Source organism: Mugil cephalus, chromosome 2, assembly GCF_022458985.1.
Source record: "Mugil cephalus isolate CIBA_MC_2020 chromosome 2, CIBA_Mcephalus_1.1, whole genome shotgun sequence".
Lineage (NCBI taxonomy): Eukaryota > Metazoa > Chordata > Actinopteri > Mugiliformes > Mugilidae > Mugil > Mugil cephalus.
In genome coordinates this window covers 26,605,351-26,623,105 of record NC_061771.1, presented here as the reverse complement: position 1 = coordinate 26,623,105, position 17,755 = coordinate 26,605,351, and the positions used below count along the sequence as shown (strand labels likewise).

At 46.7% G+C, this 17,755-nt stretch overlaps 1 protein-coding gene across 1 annotated transcript; it reads right to left on the bottom strand.

Moving 5' to 3' along the window:
* Window positions 1-1,835: 1,835 nt before the first annotated feature.
* On the bottom strand, window positions 1,836-17,422 carry LOC125003850 (bromodomain-containing protein 4-like). Its single transcript, XM_047578080.1, has 7 exons — window positions 16,522-17,422; window positions 8,330-8,432; window positions 6,634-6,699; window positions 6,288-6,484; window positions 4,302-5,448; window positions 3,048-3,183; window positions 1,836-2,847 (listed from the first exon to the last, which is right to left on the bottom strand). Exons 1-6 carry the CDS (start codon window positions 16,606-16,608, stop codon window positions 3,056-3,058), a joined length of 1,728 nt encoding a protein of 575 aa, XP_047434036.1. The 5' UTR covers window positions 16,609-17,422; the 3' UTR covers window positions 1,836-2,847; window positions 3,048-3,055.
* Between the last annotated feature and the right edge of the window lie 333 nt (window positions 17,423-17,755).

Sequence of the window (17,755 nt, the reverse complement as noted above, 5' to 3'; positions counted from 1 at the left end):
CCTGAGACCCAAGCTTTTATTTGCTGTGCATTCTTAATTTCTTTGAGCTATTTGGGAAGACGTATAAAAACTAAGCATCATCTTTGAACAGGAAGTTGCAGCTTTTGAAAAGATACAATATCCTCGTATGTTTTCACACCTGAACGTGGCTGAGCAAACCCAGAACTGCAAACAATTAACGTCCTCAAACAAGTTCTTGCTAATTAGCAAAAATTGCTATTTTCTTAGATTTGCATCGCATCATAGCAAACTAGAAACGTTTTAACCTTCGTTACCACTAGATAGACTAAAGCGTCCACTAATGAGGACAAATGGGTTTAAATGAAACAGAACCAGCTGAAATAAAACCTAAAACCTAACGTTCCCATATGAGGGTCTCAGGAGGTCAAGTAGAAATACATTAGTTTCTACCAGTTTTGCCAGAAAAAAAACAAATTATTGCCCTAATCGGACTATAACAGGAGAACTTAAGTGCATGTAAACACGTTATTCCGATTAAAATCGGAGTTCTTATTATCCGATTGAGACACCCAGATAATGCGATTGGAATTCGTTTTGCATGTATACGGTAACCACAGTTTTCCATCGGATAACGCATGTGCACACCTACATGTGTGACCCCAGAACAAAAACATCCAAGAAAGCCGATCGTAGAAGAAGATGGGGAACGGAGCCGCTAGAAGAACCGACTGAGGGATATCGCGCAACTTACCTGCACCAGAAGCAACACAAACATTACATACAAGATTAAAAAATGTACTATTTTCCGTCTGGTTGTTGTTTGAAATGTTTATTATATCACGTAATAGGTCAACCCGGAAAACGGGCCGTATTAACGTGGTATTAACCTGCTGAAAAGACACGTATCGCCACCTAGTGTGGAGGAGGAGAACAGTTATTCGATTTTCTTGCGCTGCATGTAAACTGGGACAGGGACTGTAGTGAGAAAGTTGAGTTTTGAGCATAGCTCAATTAAGCTCTGCATGTAAACTCATGTGAACAGGATGAAGTGATTTACAGTTCAAGTTCATGTGAATATCGTCATAATCGTAGGTTGCTGGTTAGTTTTTCTGGTTACAACTTCAATTTGGCAGATGTTTAATATCCAGGCAGGGTGTGTGTGTGTGTGTGTGTGTGTGTGTGTGTGTGTTTATGGACCCTGAGACCTGGTAAAGAACTTGCTGATTCATCTTTCTAAACGAAGGGGATCTGCCGACCAAATTAGCTACGAGGGGGGGAAAACCCTGTTACACAAGAGAATGACATTTAAACTCCCCCCCTTTACTAAGTTATCTTTACGACAGATCTCTGTCTCCTCTCCCCTCCTCTCTGGGGTATATTCTTATAGCCAGACTACTTTATCAGGCACGCTCTCGTTTTATCTCCATGCGTCCTGACTTGTCATTTCGTTGTGATGTTCTCGGCTCACTTCACCCCTGCCCGTCCCCTTCCCACCCTCTCCCCCTCCGGCCCGTTCATCTTCTGGCCATTCCTGACCTGACACCCTCCCTCCCTCGTCTCCCTTTCACCATACGATACTCGTCTGTTGACGTGTCCGTCCTCCGGTCGCTATAGCAACCGGACATTTCTGCTGACCCGCCGCTCGCTTTGCGTGACAGCGCTGCAGGACGTAAAGCCACGGGGCAAAGACCAGCAAGACGAGTTTGCTGCACAACTGCATGCACACGCTGCAAAACACCAGTGCACACACACACACACACACACACATAGTGTATCAATGTGTGCAGTCTTGTTATGCATGCATTTACATATCCAGTTCCAGATATGAGCATCCACGCGAGGTTAAATCCAAACACAGAAGCGCAGACAAAACATTCCTTCAACATTTTTATTTTATATTAAAAATAACATTCATTACAGTAACAGTTGCACAACCAATAATTATAATCTGAACCATGTATGCAACAATAATTACACTTGAGAACAAGAGGATTCCACTTCATCCTCTTTTTTTTCTTTTTTTTAAATAAGTTAAGAAATAGAGTTTGTTTCTTTTTCCCCTGGAAATCATTTCCTAAAAGCATTTATACAATACAGTGTTGGCTATAACTGGCTCACAGCGATCTCTAAAAGCCAGGTCTTTAAGACTTGCTTTAATGTGGATATTCATAGCGTGTTATCTAAGCAGGCATTTTATTTGTTATTCCATTCCAGTTGGGACTGGCAGTAGTACAAAATGAGCAGGTTATCGATATTTTCCAGTACATTTAGCTACAGTACACAGTAGAGCACTTCTCTAAAGTCGGTGTAGTATGATCAGTGTACGGCTACTCCAGTGTTAGATAATGTTAGGTTCAGACGTTTCGGGATAACAGAAAAGGTTTGGCATTGAGACTTGAGCCGCGCTCTCTCTCCGTGTTCCAGTTATCGTTCCAGTGTAGAAATCCAGTTCTCCACGTCTCCGACCTGAGCCCTCGCGTTGTCCAACCCCGCGGTCGCAGTCTCCGTTTGCTGAACGACAAGGAGTAAAACATGCTAAAGTCGCCAATCAATGGCTGACAACTGCAGGCACAAACCCAGCAGTTTAGCTTTCTATCAGCGCCTGATAGCTTCCAGTAACCCACGTCAACGGGATTTTTTTGGTTCAAACTATTGAAATCCAGTGTTTTTCAGTGTCCTCGGGTTCCGAAGAGTTCATAAGATTGCACTTTTATTAAAATCCGTTAGGCTGGCTTCTCTCTGGATGAAGAACGGGGACTCTCTGTGGAGCAGAAAACAGGAGCGCTGTCCACCACCTCGAAACCCGTCCACAAAGCCTCAGCTGTCCCCCGGTTTGTGTCTCCTCCGTATTCCTTTGGGGCAAAGTTTAATCTTTTGGTTAGCTTCCTGTTGGAGAAAAGAGAGAGATTGGTAAGTTTAAAAACGATCACAGGTGGACTTTTTGTCTTCTGTTTTCCTTTCTGTTACAGTGTGTGTGTCGCTGTGGTGTGTCATTAATTAATGTAGTAGTAGTTAGTGATTCACAGCAAAATGCCACAAACATTAATCAGAGTTTACTTTCGCCTCATCCCCCTCCTCCCGCTCACCTTCAGCTCTACATGATCATGGCTCTCATGGCGGCCTTGCTGATGCGTTTGCGGTGTTTCCTCCTGCGCCGAGGCGAGGCGGGTCGGAGCGGGGCCTGGCGGGCCGCGGGGGACACGGGCGCCGCCGTGGACAGAGCTGCAAGAGAGAGGACGAGAGGTCGGAGTCAGACGGACGTTCCAAGAGGAGCCGTGAGGCTTTTATGGCTCAAAATCCCTCCTAAGCCCTCAGCCGTGTGCAAGAGGTTATTAAACGTCCTTGGAAAGAGTTTTCTGGATACGTGAAACTGATGCTGGAGGTTTGATTTTGTGCTGATATTGCTCTTGGCTTCAGTGGTGTGATTTGAAATAAGCAAAATGATAATGCAACTTGTTTTGTTTTGTCCAGAACCAAGACCTTGGCAATGCACGATCGTGTGCAAACAACAAATAAACTGCACGATAAAATGCACGGAATAATCCGCGCAATGAAAATAACTATGACACAAACAATAGGTCGATGTCGGACTGAACACAGAGCGGTATAAGTAGAAACACAGGGTGTGGGACCTCTGCAGTGGCTCGAGCTGCGCCGTGAAGGGCACCTGGCATCCTTGAAGCCTGGGAAACAAAGCCCATGTGCAGCCTGCAGGTTTGAGTCAAACGCCAAGCGGTGGGAAGTTCAGCCCTGCCGACGGCGCAGCTCTCAGGGGGTCGAGGAAGAATGGCAGGACACATGTGGCCATGCTGTTTAGTCATACATGTATATCGGGCCGCTTCCTGCCCAGAGGGGTGGTGGGGGGGGGGGGGACTCACACCGACTGATCTCTCATATGTTAAATTACAATACTCGCTCTAACACAGAGGCAACGCGTGTTGGTGGTGGAACGGGGCGTTCAGTTCCGTGGAAATTTTCCAAACTATCGCTTTTGGCTCAGAGCAAACCGATACTGAGCAAACCGACAAAGGGCGTAATGGAAGGTGTGATTTACAGATGAAAAGCAGCTATAGGTGGAGTTCTTTGTAACACTTCACGCTCTGTTTGTGTTATTGTGCATTTACAATTACGTTTTCACTTTGAGTAATGAGTCTTGATGGTTTATAACTTGCCACTGATACGTTCTTTAGAGTCTTATGTAATCTTCTTCGGTTTCATTATTTGTGGGGAAAAAAGGTAATAATAAAAAAGGTTTATTATTAAGCAGGGTATTATCATCACGGTATGTTTTACTCGGCTCTGCAGCGTGACCACTCACTTCCAGCACATTTGAGCAGTACCTGTTTTAAACGCGGTCGGCTTCGGCCTCTGCTGCGGATGATGCGGATGAAGGTGGTTCTGCTTCCCGGGCTCCCCCTGCACCACCTCCAGAAGCCTCTCCCTCCTCTCCTGCTCCGTTAAATCCCCGCCGGTCGCCTTAGAGTCTCTTCCCTTCCCCTGACCGGCCGGCTCCGGCCCGGCCGAGTCCCCGCTGTTGGCCGAGCCGCCGTCCTCCTTCGCGCTCCCTTCTTTCTGACTGACCGCCTCAGTCTCAGTCTGTTTCTGGCGCGTGACCGCCGTGACGTTTCGGCCGGTCGCCGAGTCCTTTTGAACGGTGGTTAGCGGGGGAGTGGGGTTCTCTCCTGGTTCGGGGAGCTGCGTGGGGCTCAGGGGCGGGGAGGAGCTGTCCGCTTGAGGGGTGTTGAGCCTGTACTGCGTCCTCAGCTCTTGGTCGTCGGCTCCTCCGTGGTTGTACTGTTGTTGTGCGTAATGCGGCTGGTGGCGATACTGGTGCTGCTGCTGCTGCCTCTGCTGATGCTGCAGCAGCAGCTGCTGCCTCTGCGCGTGGTCCGGGTGGCTTGCGTCCCCGTGCGCGCCGCCCTCCTCCCTGCTCCCGTCATACCCGCTCCCAGGCCTCTCCGGCTGCGCGCTCCCCATGACGCTGTGCTCGCCCCGCGCTTCAGACGGCCAGCTGCTGCCGATCGCCTGGTGCACGCCCGGCTGCTGCTGCTGCTGCTGCTGCTGCACGTGCGTGGGCGCCTGGTGCACCCGGGGCTGCGTCCAGTGCACCAGCTGGGTGTAGCCGCCCTGCTGCCACTGCCTCGACACGGGCTCCTCGGGGTGGTAGTGCTGCTGCTGCTGGTTGCGCTTGAGGTCGTCGTGGCGGTGGAGGTCGGCCTTGGAGGAGTGAGGCTTGGCGGCGGCCGGGGCCGGGTGGGCGGGCTGGGGGACGGGCGGGGGCACGTGGGCGGACGGCGGGGGCTGCTGCTGCTGCGGCGGAGGAGGAGGAGGCGGGTTGGGGTTGCTCGGAAACGCCTGAGGAACGGCGACCGACGAGGGGGAGGACGGCGACGAAGGAGGCTGACACCTGCAGCTGACGTGGTCCTCCACCGAGATGATGGCCTTGTCGTAATGGGCCTTCCTGTTTATGTACTGGATTTTTATCACCTGGAGAAAAAAGGGAAGGAGACACCGACAGCTTTAGAGCGTGACATTAAGTGGCACGATATTTGTTTTATCGTGGTTCGTTGCGCATGTAATGGCATTTTATAAACAGGTAGCAAAGAAATCTGTTATCAAATGACACTTTCCGAGTAATCCCATGCCCAAACTTGCTCCATCCGCTGAGAGCGAAATGTTGACTTACCTGTTCTCAGCGTTCACAATCAGGTCCTGCATGTTTATTCAGTGTGTGTGTGCATGAGCCCGAATATGTACAATTGCAAAACAGATCTTTGGCAGGAGTTTGAGTCTTTCACTCTCAATTAGCTATTCTGTTAAGGGCTCGTTCAAGAATCTGATGCACACACACGCGTTCAAAGCGTCCGTCTGATACATGAAGAAATGGGGGAAAACCAGAAATTCAGTTCCCATAATCTGTTTTCTTTCAGCTAAGAGGCGTAAATACTTCTTATCTGTGCTGGTTGCCGAAGCCACGAGGAGCCACAATATCAACAACCAGCTTTATTGAGCGGTTGTCATGGCAACTGGTAAACACCATTATGTCACTTCCTGTTTTTATCGTTTCAAAGAACTAACTAAAACCAAAACCAAAAAAATATGCATCAACGTTATATTAACTACCTAAAATGACCATCTTTGAAAAAAAAATGATTTGAATGTTTTAGTCCCATCCATTAACATGGAGGGGGTGGAGCTTATGACCTAGACTGCGTCACTGCAGTCACCAGGGGGAGCTCTACCTGCTTTGGTTTCACTTTTGCGGAGCTGTTCCACGTCCACATTCACACTACAGGCCGGATGAAGCCGCCTTGTGGACTGTTTACCTGCAGGTATCTGGTAGACGTGACTGTGGCCGTGCACTGCAGCATCCTGGTGTTGCAGCAGCCCGAACACCGCTGCACCTCCACACACGGTGGCCACAGCAGGAAGTTGGCGTTGCGTCGGTCCAGCATGGACCTTTTCACTTCCATCACCTCCGTGCGAACTTTACAGGCTGCCTGCTGGGCCGGCTGAGCCTCCACTGTTGGCGTTAGAGGCGAGACAGAAATAGCAGAATTAAAGTTTGTTGAAGCTGACGTGACCTTATTGTGATGGGGGAGGAGGGGAGGGGGAGGGGGACACACGAGAAATTGTAAATAGGAAGCGACACAAATAGATGTGGAAACTTACCAAGACTTCTAGTGTACCGGCCGTGGGTGTGGTTTATGAGAACATCGTGCTCGTCCTCTTCCTCTTCTAAAGAAAGAAAGAGGGGAGATTAGAAAGTTAAGAATCAACTCAGTATATTCCATCTTTATCTGGAAGCTGGACAACACCGAACGGGCACTTTTACAAGAAGCGCAGATCTGTAGAACACTTGAGGCGGTTCGGGGAGTTTTTAGCCAAGCTCATTGTTCGCCGCACAAAGGAAGCCATTTTTTTTCCTCCCCTCTTGCTAAAACAATTAGGCTATTTTCTGCCATAATTTGTCTCGCCGCTGTCAAGAAATTCAGCGAGGAGAGATATGAGATGTTAAATATAACTCGTGTGTGCGTCTGTGCGTGTGTGTTTGCACTCTCACGTATGTCGTCATTTCACACTGCAGCCCCGTAGTCCTAATTATATCCCTGGTGTACATTGCTTGTGGTCACTTTGTGCATGTGTGTGTGTGTGTGTGCGACGCACAAATGCACAAGGTGTTATTTAGTCACCCGTTAGCCATAATTAACTGGTGCAGAAAGAGGGCCGTTTCGTATTGTTCTCAGTTGCTGTCTAATTTTATCTGTGCATCTATCACTGTGTTAGAGATACACGGTGCAAACACAGTCGCACAATGACAACTGGTGCAGAGGGGATGCAAAGAGGTTTAACGCAAAACTAAAAACTAAAAACGCTCAGTTAGCTCCGTGAGTGTGCACTTTCAGCTAAATGCTACTGTTAGCATGCTAAAATGCTAGCCAGCTCGCGTTTTATTCATCATTCAGATTATTAGCATTAGCATTAGCAACATTTATCATGAACAGCAACAACTCGAGCGACGCAGCTAAATAGTAACGCGAAGAGTTGGACAGTCGCTACGGTTCGTCCTGAGGGTTTGTGAATGGAATGGATGTTCAGTGGGTAGTGGTAAAGACAAAACCACCGAAGTGACACAAATGTGACACTGGAGGAAGAGGATGGTTAAAGTGGTTACGACTGGTCATGTAAAAAAAACCCCCACTGCTATGCAATAAGTCACCACCACCGGCGGACGGACGCATGCGGCCAACAACCCAAATATTCCTTGAGTACGGTTCCCACAACCAACGCGTCTCGAGAGCTCATTTTAAATAAAAACATATACTTTGAGTCACTTCCTTGTGTCCTTCCCTCGGCCGGTTCCTCTCTGCGGTCGCTGTTACGTCAAAGAAAACGCTTTCTATTAATATGTGCGCGTGTGTACGTGACTCGGTTCCCGTGAAGCGTGCGGGTTTAATGCGTTTACGCGTGTGCACGTGGCCGCGTGAGTTTGGAGTTCAAACTCGTTGGGGTGTGGTCTCCAAAAAAAAAAAGAAAAGAAAAAGAAAAAAAACAATCACACACAATCGCACACACAATCCTGACGAGGAATCCAGAGCAGGCGAACAATGCAATGACCTTGTGCTGGAAGTTTCTCTCCCCCCACCTCCTCCCTCCTCCCCCCTCTCTCCCGCTCTCATCCCTCCTCCTGCTGCCTCTGGTAAATATTGCCTTAACGTGACGCTCGGATACTCTCTCTTAACGCATTCCTCTTTCTTCAGGGCTCTGCAGACGCAGGCGCGTCCACGCGCCTGCCTCCTCCACGTCCGTCTTATTGCTGCCCGTGTGTGTGTGTTTGTGTGTGTGCGCATTTGCGTGAGTTTAGTACCTGTTGCGTTTGTCTCCTGCTGCAGCAGCAGTTTCAGATCTTCCACGGAGGAGATGGGGGAGTCCCTCACCAGGTCGACCAGCGATGGAGGGAGCGGATCACCCTGGAGACAGACAGTTGTGATGTGTTACTACTTGCTTCAGACAACGACAGCAAAAAGTATTGGCAAGATACGAACTTCTGAGTCTTTGCATGCGATAACAGTGAACTGAATCGTCCCAGTTCAGGAGTTGGATCCACCAGAATCTGCACCTCCACTGAGTCACAGACCGATTTGTCTCTATTCCCGCTCCCACATTCCCTGTTCTGCTAATCGTCGTTACTTATTTTTATAGACGCCACGCAGCTCCCAGCGAAGCAACAAAACTTGCATCTGAGTCCTTTCCAAGATCAGTAAATGCACTTTGATATGCAAAGCAGATGGAGTTTCCCTGCAAGATGATTTCTCCCAATTAGCATCATCCAACTAAAAAAAAAAAAAAATAGATGCTCTGTTCACCACAGACCACAGAAAATAAAAGCTATCTGGTATTCCACAAGTATCGACCAGCCTGACGCAGCAGGACTCTGATTTCTGATCGGAATATGAGTCATTACGGGGCGTGACAAGAAACAAGAAAGCGCAAGAAACTGGATCGTCCTGCAACCAATTAGCCTTTTGGAATTGTTAAACGCCATCGCTTGTTGCCCAAGTTATGTTTCACTTCAAGGTACAGATCTGACCAAATTTGATCAAGAAAGCAACAAGAGGTAAATTCACTGACTGTATAAACTACGGACAAACCCATCGTGACGTCACCCATTGGATTCTGAACCTTGTAAATGAAGCCCAAAGTGGGCGGAGCCTGCAGTCGCCATGTTGGATGAACTTTACTCTGCCCACACTCAGATACTCGAAATATGGACATGGGGACCCGCCCACCCAACTCTCCGCTACCTGTTAGCTCAGGCTGCCTGTCAGCCAAAGCGGGAATGCCCTTAATAATGTGGAATTTTAAACCCTAATAACAAATAAACAAATGAGTTAGAAAAAAATTCATCCCCTCTACAGTTGTCATGAATAGTGAAATAAAACATTGAGACCAAAATAGTTTTTTGAACCAGGCTGCAAACATGTTTAATAATGCTGTGAAGTTGGGCTTTTTAACATGGGGGTCTATGGGGATTTGCTCCCTTTTGGAACCAGCCTCAAGTGGCCACTCGATGAACTGCAGCTTTCTGCACTTCCACGTGAGCTTTACCGCTTGGGTAGATTGTGAAGTTAGGGAAGTCAGAAGTATCCCAGAATGCATCTGGGCCTTGCTGTTGTTTCACATCCTGTCCTCCAGAGTCTGTACCTCAGAATGAAATTAATCAAATAAAAGTCCAAACTACCGAATACACAAGACCAAGGTCTGCATACTTTATACTCACGGCCACAAGACTTCTGCTTTAACTTTTTCATTATTAAGATCAGATCTGAACTACAGTCCCACTGAACTTGTCCTAGTTTATCACTTGTCGCTTAAACTCTGCAGGCCATCTGGCTAAACTTTAAACTAAACCCATTAGTCGTGTTCCTCTTTGAGGCTTGAGTTCTCATTTATGAAAGGAAGTGCAGGTCCAGTCTGGGCTTCAAGTCCAGGGCCCTGAACTGTGACACAGTTATTTCACACAGAGGCAGGGAGTGGCCTCTCGGCAGGGGAAAGAATGTGTCCATGGGAAGAAACAGTTAAGTCCACAACAAAATATACAACACAAGGGCTTCCTGTGTTGTTTTTGTTAATTTGTCAAAGTAAATGTATCGAAAGGCCGCGGGGACTGAACGAAATGGAGCGACAACAAACACTTCTTCGCAGCTGATCTGGTTTGTTTTTGTTTTGTTTTTTGACACTCGATGGAAAAATCGATAGCGAATGTGCGATGGGGGGAACATGAGGACATGAGAGGTGTACAAAGAATAAAAAAAAGCAAAGGGGGTGGAGGTGGGGGCTGGTGTGTAATATCTCAGTCCTTGATCTCCAGTCAAAACTTGCTCTAGTTTCACTTCCTCCTGCTGAGGAAATGATGTTTGGTGATTGGTGTTTGTTGCCACTGTTGTCACTCTCTCCCTGTCTGTTTACCCACAAACACCACTGTTGCTCCCAATGTGGTGCAGGAAATTAGCCCCTCTTTCATCACCGTCTCTCTATCCATCTCCGTCTTTTCTCACTTTCCCTCTTCTCGTCTCACCCTCGTCTTTTGTCCCGTCCCTTCCCACCGCTTCCACCACCGAGACGGCCCCCGAAAACGGATCAACGTTCTTTTTTTTGAGAGATTATTCTCACAACAAAAGTTGGAAGGGTGCGGGAGCGAGCCGTAAGACACTGGGAACACTGGCAAACAAAATGATGCAAGGAAAGCAATTATCCGCCATAAAAGAGGAGGAATGTGATGTTTATCTTTTAATGAATGACATGAATGCAGGAATTCATTATGGATTCAGTGTGGCGGATTTTAAAGGAAATTCTCCTGCGGTTTCCTCACGCACATCAAAGGCAGATGACTCAGGAGCCTGTGCCACATTTCGCTTTGGTTGGATGAAAGTTGATACTATCTCAGGGCAGTTGCAACAACATATGATATAGTCGCATGCCAGAAAGATGCCAAAACAAACTAAGGAGTGTTAAGAATATGCCTCGCAGACAGTAGGTAAAGAAGGGATGTTAATCTTGTTGCTTTAAAGACACAAAATGTACGTATGTAACACGTTTAACATTAGTAAACCTAATGTCCACAGTGTCAATGCAAAGAGGACTCACACTCCAGGGACAGTCAGAGGATTCATAAATTGGACTTCCAAACAGTTTTATTGTAGTGTGGCAGGTCCCTCACGATGTGGTTCTATTAACCCCGTTGATGAATGCAAATACCCAGAAAATGTGGACTTTACCAACGACGTCAACAGGAAGCGCAGATAAGAGGTTGTTGGTCATCTTGAAACTCTATTAAATGAATTTGAATTGCCTCATCGGTTTCTTTTTTTACATACACTGGAAACGGATGCTAAACTTTCGTCTGTGACGTCCTTTTTGTTTCCCCCTTCTTAGAACTCTGTGAATGTAAGTCGGAAATGAGGATGAACGCGCTGCCAGTCCTAATCAGAAAAGAAAACATTTGAGTCCGGTAAAAGAACAACCGATACCAGACCAAAGGTCATAAGACTGCTCATATCACTTTACCTTGGAAATGGTCCCATGTATTATTATACACGATCAGGCATAACATTATGACCATATGACATTATATATATGTTTAAATCACATCTAATATTGTGACTCATCAGAGAATGGACATGGGTCTTCTGAGGGTGTCACGGTTAATACAGATTTAAAAAGAAAACGATATTTAATCGCGATTAATCGAAATTAATCCGCAGCAATCCTGCGATTAATCTAAAATGTAATCGTTTGACAGCACTAGTTTATAGAGATTGCTTAGTAGCACAAACTTCACAAAGGTCGCCGCAGATACTCAGTTCACAATAATGCAAACACACGCCGATCAGGCATAACATTATGACCACCATCCTAATATTCTGTAGGTCTACAAAACAGTTTTAACTCATTAGAGAATCAGAAGATGTTGTCAGTGGGGGGTCTTTGGGTCCTATGGGTTGAGGGGAGGGGTCTCTGTGGATCATCCCACAGATACTTGATCAGTTTGGGATCTAATGAATTTGGAGGCCAGGTCAACACCTTGTGCTGTTCTTCATGCTTTTTTGAGTTGTTCCAATGAGTGTCATTGCTGTGGGAGTGGGGGGTGTCTGATCTGGTCTAGGTGGGCGCTACATGTCTAAGTAACATCCACATGAAAGGATGTCAGGTCCAAACGTTTCCCAGCAGAACAATGAATAGTAAGAAGATGGATTAAATGTCATTTTTACTTCCCCTGTCAGTGGTTTTAATGTTGTGGCTGATCGGTGTAGGCAGCAAATTTCAAATAAAATGTTCTGTATCTCAACAACAGTAAAGTCTGTTGTGCTACCCAGGTTAAATACTTTACCTACAGGTTCCTGACTTGTCTACATCTCTCTATATTTGTTTTGTACTACTACACGAGCACGAATTAAAAATGTATTTCCTCATCGCTGCCTCTAAGCTCCTCTCCAGATCTGGTTCTGTGCTCTGTCTGCTTTGTGGGCGGCGATGGCTCAGGACACCTGGATGACTTTCACGAGCCATTGGCTGACCTAGTTAAGCAAACACACACACTCACTCGCACCCAAACACACACAGACACACACACACTCGACCGTACCTTTCCTGTTTGCGCACAGATGCTTTAACCACTTGACTGTCTGCCCAATTTGTCCAGAGAACCTCTCCCACTCACACACAGTTTTCACTCCCGCGCCGACCTATCATTACCATTGCGGCGGCAATTTGCGCGTAAATGCACAACGCTTACAAATTAGAGAGCGGAACGGACGGACACGAAATAGTTTGTGACACGGACAAACATATGCTGCCGCTTAAAAAAAAAAAAAAAAAAGAAAGAAAAAAGGAAGGAATTGGAAAACAAGTTAATAATAGTGGTTAGAGCTCAAGATCCTTATTTGTTATTTACACACACAAACACACAAAGATACACACATTTGTAAAAAAGACTATAAATGGCTTCTCTGCTCAGGGTTACCATGCAAAGTTTTGTATCTTTCATGCACTGTGATGAGTGTGTCTAGCTGTTATTAGAGTGTCATGATCTACACACAGGTCGTGCACACACACTCGCTAGAGAAAACACACACACGCACGCACACACTGCACGGGGTCCTTGGAGAAAGCCTGGGAGGCAGAGGGATTGTATGGAATGTTTGAGTAGAAAGCTGAAGTGTAATGGAATGTAATTATGGGGCCGGCCGGCTGCACACACACACAATCACAATCACAACACACACACACAAAAAAGTAGAAAAAGCATAACTACACAACAACAGTGACTCACAATCTCACAGCATATCCCTGCTTTTATCAAAAATATGGCAACCTACTGCTAACTTGGTCGTCTTCTGCAGAGCTCAGTGGAGACTCGCACACACACAAACACACACACACACACACACACACTGACACGCAAATATAGACACCGGCAGACGAGACGGGCGCCCCGACCAGACCCACCTGCCGCTCCCACCCCTGGCTGGGGAGATGAGGGCGCGGATGACGGATGGAGAGACGACAGGGAGGGAGAGGAGCAGGAAGGAGAGCGGATTCTTGTGCCTAAACCCTGCGTTACGATAATAGATGTCAGATAATTTCGTAAAACATTCTTTAAAAAGTTGAGCTAGCTGATCTGACATGCAGTGGACATCTATGAGTGGGAGCTGGGAGGCATCACTGGAGGATTTTCGAGCCTATAAACACATCAGAAATGTTTCCTATTCCAGGCTTCATTTAGATCTGTGTCAATATTTAAACATACAAAGAACATAAATTTATCCTTTTTGCACATTTCTGCATATTTTTTCAGTACACACACTTTTCACTCTGTAATCTTTTGACCAGGTAAGTTTATTTTTTAAAATAAATCTAACTCAGATCTGCAAATCCACTACTACTATTATTATTATTATTATTATTATTATTATTCCTGTTCTCTGGTAAGATATTTCTTCTGCACCACCCAAGGCTTACAAACAAATACTCTTATGTGCCACTGCGCTTTTCTGTCCGACACACACATGCACGCCCGGAGGCCTAAACCCCACCCGCCTCCTGCAACCCCCTGCACACACACACACACACACACAAACACAAGCACATATGTCCGCTAACACATAGCTACACCACCATGACCGCTCATCCAGATGTGTGCACGCACAGATACACTCGGCCCCGCTGCACGGCATACAAAGTCCATGAAATCCCCGGCAGATTAGTTGTTGTTCTTATGTAAAATGGATCAAGCCAACGGGCAGCGGCGGCAGCAGCAGCAAATCATCCCGGCTCCTCGCCCGCAGAGACAATGGTCCCGCGGCGAACCTGTCCGAGAGCCACCAATCGGCGGGTTGTGATTTGAACAGCGGGTGATTAAAAGGGTTGAGGTTCTGACCTGATGCGTGAGTGCTTTTGTGTAATTCGACTCCAGTTCCACTTAAGTGGATTTAAAAATGAGCTGTAACTCCATGGGTGTTCATGCTTGCATGTCTGTTTGACAGCATATTGTATAAGAAGCAGCAGCATTAGGGTTGGACTGGATTACACACAACAGCTGACAGAAAATGTTTTTATCTCACATACTTTGATTCTGTTTCTGGATTCACTTATTACATCAACCTTTGCGAACCTGTAATGTTACGAAGTCTTCCCCCGACAGATGTGGCCGAACTAAGACAGGCAAAGATGTCCGCCTGGACTAAACACTGTGTCGAGGATTAAAGTGTCACAGAGGACTCATACATCATCCTGAGCTTGTCCCACACTTCTTAACGGGACGAGCTCAGCGCCTTGGTTTAAACATGAAAACCACATCATATGAGCTTTAGCATCTTTAGCTGTAGCTAAACTCGTCACGTGACCGCGGTCGAGCGCGCCAACGCTTCCACAGACTGTCCAGCAGACCGAAGGGTCATAAGTTCAACTCCCATGACGGCCGAGCGTCCACCCAGTGTCCTCGCCTTAACCCGTTCGAGTAGCACTGTGAGGGAGCGCGCCACTTGTCGATTCAAGACGCTGTGACTTTGAGAAAGGGGGGGGCGCCGTGAGACTTGTGCATGTGTAGTAAAACACAGAAGTGGAACAAGGTGCTAAGGGCCGTACCCGGTGCTAACCAGGTACGGCCACCGACAACAACGGCTCGGTCTAGTAAATGTGACACTCTGGAGATCACATTTCATTCGCCGGTTATCGCCTCATCGGTGTTTAAGGTCATGCACTTTCAGTAGCTGAAACCCAAGAACCGTAGGGGTGAGACATCGGAAACATCTGAAATTGTGGAAGACACCAGCAGCATTTTGTGTCATATGGATGTGAAGCTCCATTTCCCAGAGGTCATCTGACAGTTCACCCACATGACTGACAAGTGTTGGGGACATGAGTGCGTGAGAATGTGAAGGCTCTCCCGACTAATTACCATTAAAATGACCTTATTTTCATCCCAATTCATGACATGCATTCAAGGTTCATTCGTCCAACTGAAAGAAACCAGTGTCTGTCACAAACATATAGGGCTAAATAAGGGAACGGTGCATCCCAGAGGCAAAAGATAAATAAATAAATGAGATTTTGGCAGTGGGGTGAAAAGAGGACCTCGGCTTCCTGGTGAGACACTGAAAACAGCAGCTGTGGTGATGGATTCGTTTTGACTTCGGCTTCGCACAGTAGTTTAACTCATGCTGCCGGGCCACCAGCCAAGGAGCTGCCTCACCCTTTATGACACCACCACTTCTAATTGTAACGCCTCAGGAAAACCGCTGTCATGAGAAGAATGAGCTGCAGAGACAAAACGGAGCCCGAACGAGGTGCGAGCCGCACGGTCACGGGGGGACAAACACAATAGTTGGATGTGCACACACTCAGACGCCGCAAATTTTTTTTTTGTTCTGTTGCACTCAAGGCGGAAAACACTGGCCCTGCAGCTGGAATCGCCTCAGGGGATGATGTACAATTATGTTCCTCAGCAGTGAAGGAAAGTCAACAATCAAGATGTCACACTGAAAACACCACGGTTGACTGGGCACATCTGAGTCTGAACATAAACTCCCAGCTATAAGTCAGTTCCAATCACTGACATGAAATCCACACGGAGCTTCCTGGTAAACTGTTGTGTTGCGTGCTGCTAAGGACAGAAGGTGTTATTCCCACCGTCCACATCAAACACATTCAGATGGTAATGAACCAAAACTAATGATCGTTTTTTTTCATAATTTCTCGTTTGAACAAACATCTTCCCCTCTAGTGGAGGTCCAACCATTATTATTTTTATCTGAGACATCAAATGAAAGTTATCTCATCTGAAAGTAAAGGTTTTTCTGATGTTAAAAATGAATTTTGGTGACTGATTTCCTTAATGATCACCACCGTTTTCTCCATCAGCGGTGCGTTTCATATCCAGAAATCGGTGCTTTGCAGACATTCACACAGTAGCCAGCAATTCATTCGAAACCCCACGCATTAAGTTTAACCCTCTTCGACTAGAGGTCATACGGCTCCCGATGCATCCCCGGGTCTTACCTCAGCACTGCCGAGCCGTACACGGGCCGCCAAAAACGCAGCCAGCAGCAGCAGCAGGACCCAGGACCTCATGTTGCCGCCCAGCATGAGGAGCCGCAAGCGACCGGCTGGGCATTTAGCACCTCGGCGTCCAATCTCCCGGCTGCACCGAGCCTCGTCCCGGTGTCGCGCGCGCTGTCCGCTTGCGCAAAAAAAAACACGCACCGTTAAATATCCCAAATGTGTCACTGCCTAAAAGAGCGCAGCTTGTCCAAATGTTTGCTCACGGTGACTCACACGCAGGCTAGACGTCTGACTGTGTCCATAGCGCTGTTTTGAAAACTCAAGGGTAGCCGTGGGACAAGTGCGTGTATACGCGGGATGCTACGGCGCACGAATGAAACAAACACGCGGCCCCTATTGTATCAGTATGCGGTGCAAGAGAGACTCCTAATAAGCCCCTCCAAATGCATAATTAGACGTGTTCGTCAACATGCGCCTAAGTGTTTGATGGGTCCAGTTATGATTCAAAATCCAAGTCCAAAATGATCAGTCTGTAATCTTCCGTTGAGAAGTTGCAATTATGTGTAACAGTAGTGCAGCTTTCTGCTCATAACCGAAACCTCGCATCTCCACGGGTCCGTGCGTAAAAGTTGGTTCATATTGGAATGGCGCTTCGTGCGTAATTCTCCACTGAGAAAAAAAAAAAAAAAAAAGTCAGATGATTCTCATCCCGACGCGATTCACATGGGTGCAAAAAATAACCCCACAGACGCGTCCTAACTAAAGATCTGTCTCCGCTTATCGCGCACTTGTCGTTGCTCCCCTCTCCGTGCGCTCGTTCATGCGTCGGGTCAGGTCGTTCTCGCCCCTCGCGCCTCTCCTCTCTGGTTGATCCTTGAGCGGCGAGCAGCTTTTCCTAACAGAAGCAGGGCCTCCCTCTTAAATCTATGCATCAAGCTGGAAAGAGAAAAAACGAATTACAGCCGGAAACGACATGATTCTGCTTTCAAAATAAAATAAAAAAAATCCGATTGAGTAGCGGGAGCGTAATAGAAAATGTAGTGACAGGGATAATGCAAAACAATTACATGTAAAGTTATAGTTTAATAATAAATATATTATTACAACATAGTTATTGTTCTCTTTTCAGTCATGGCGATAAAATATATACGAATATTAATGCACAAGTAAAAATGTAATTTATCTCCAGTTGCTCACAGATATAATAGTTTCTTTTCTTTTTATTTTTTTA

Bases quoted from the DNA above. Each gene is read 5' to 3' on its own strand.
- LOC125003850 (XM_047578080.1), bottom strand. From the start codon at position 16,608: ATGCTGGGCGGCAACATGAGGTCCTGGGTCCTGCTGCTGCTGCTGGCT. The intron at 6,485-6,633 runs GTAAGTTTCCAC...TAACGCCAACAG, and splicing joins CCGGTACACTAGAAGTCTTG to TGGAGGCTCAGCCGGCCCAG. The intron at 3,184-4,301 runs GTACTGCTCAAA...TCTCTCTTGCAG, and splicing joins GCCGACCGCGTTTAAAACAG to CTCTGTCCACGGCGGCGCCC.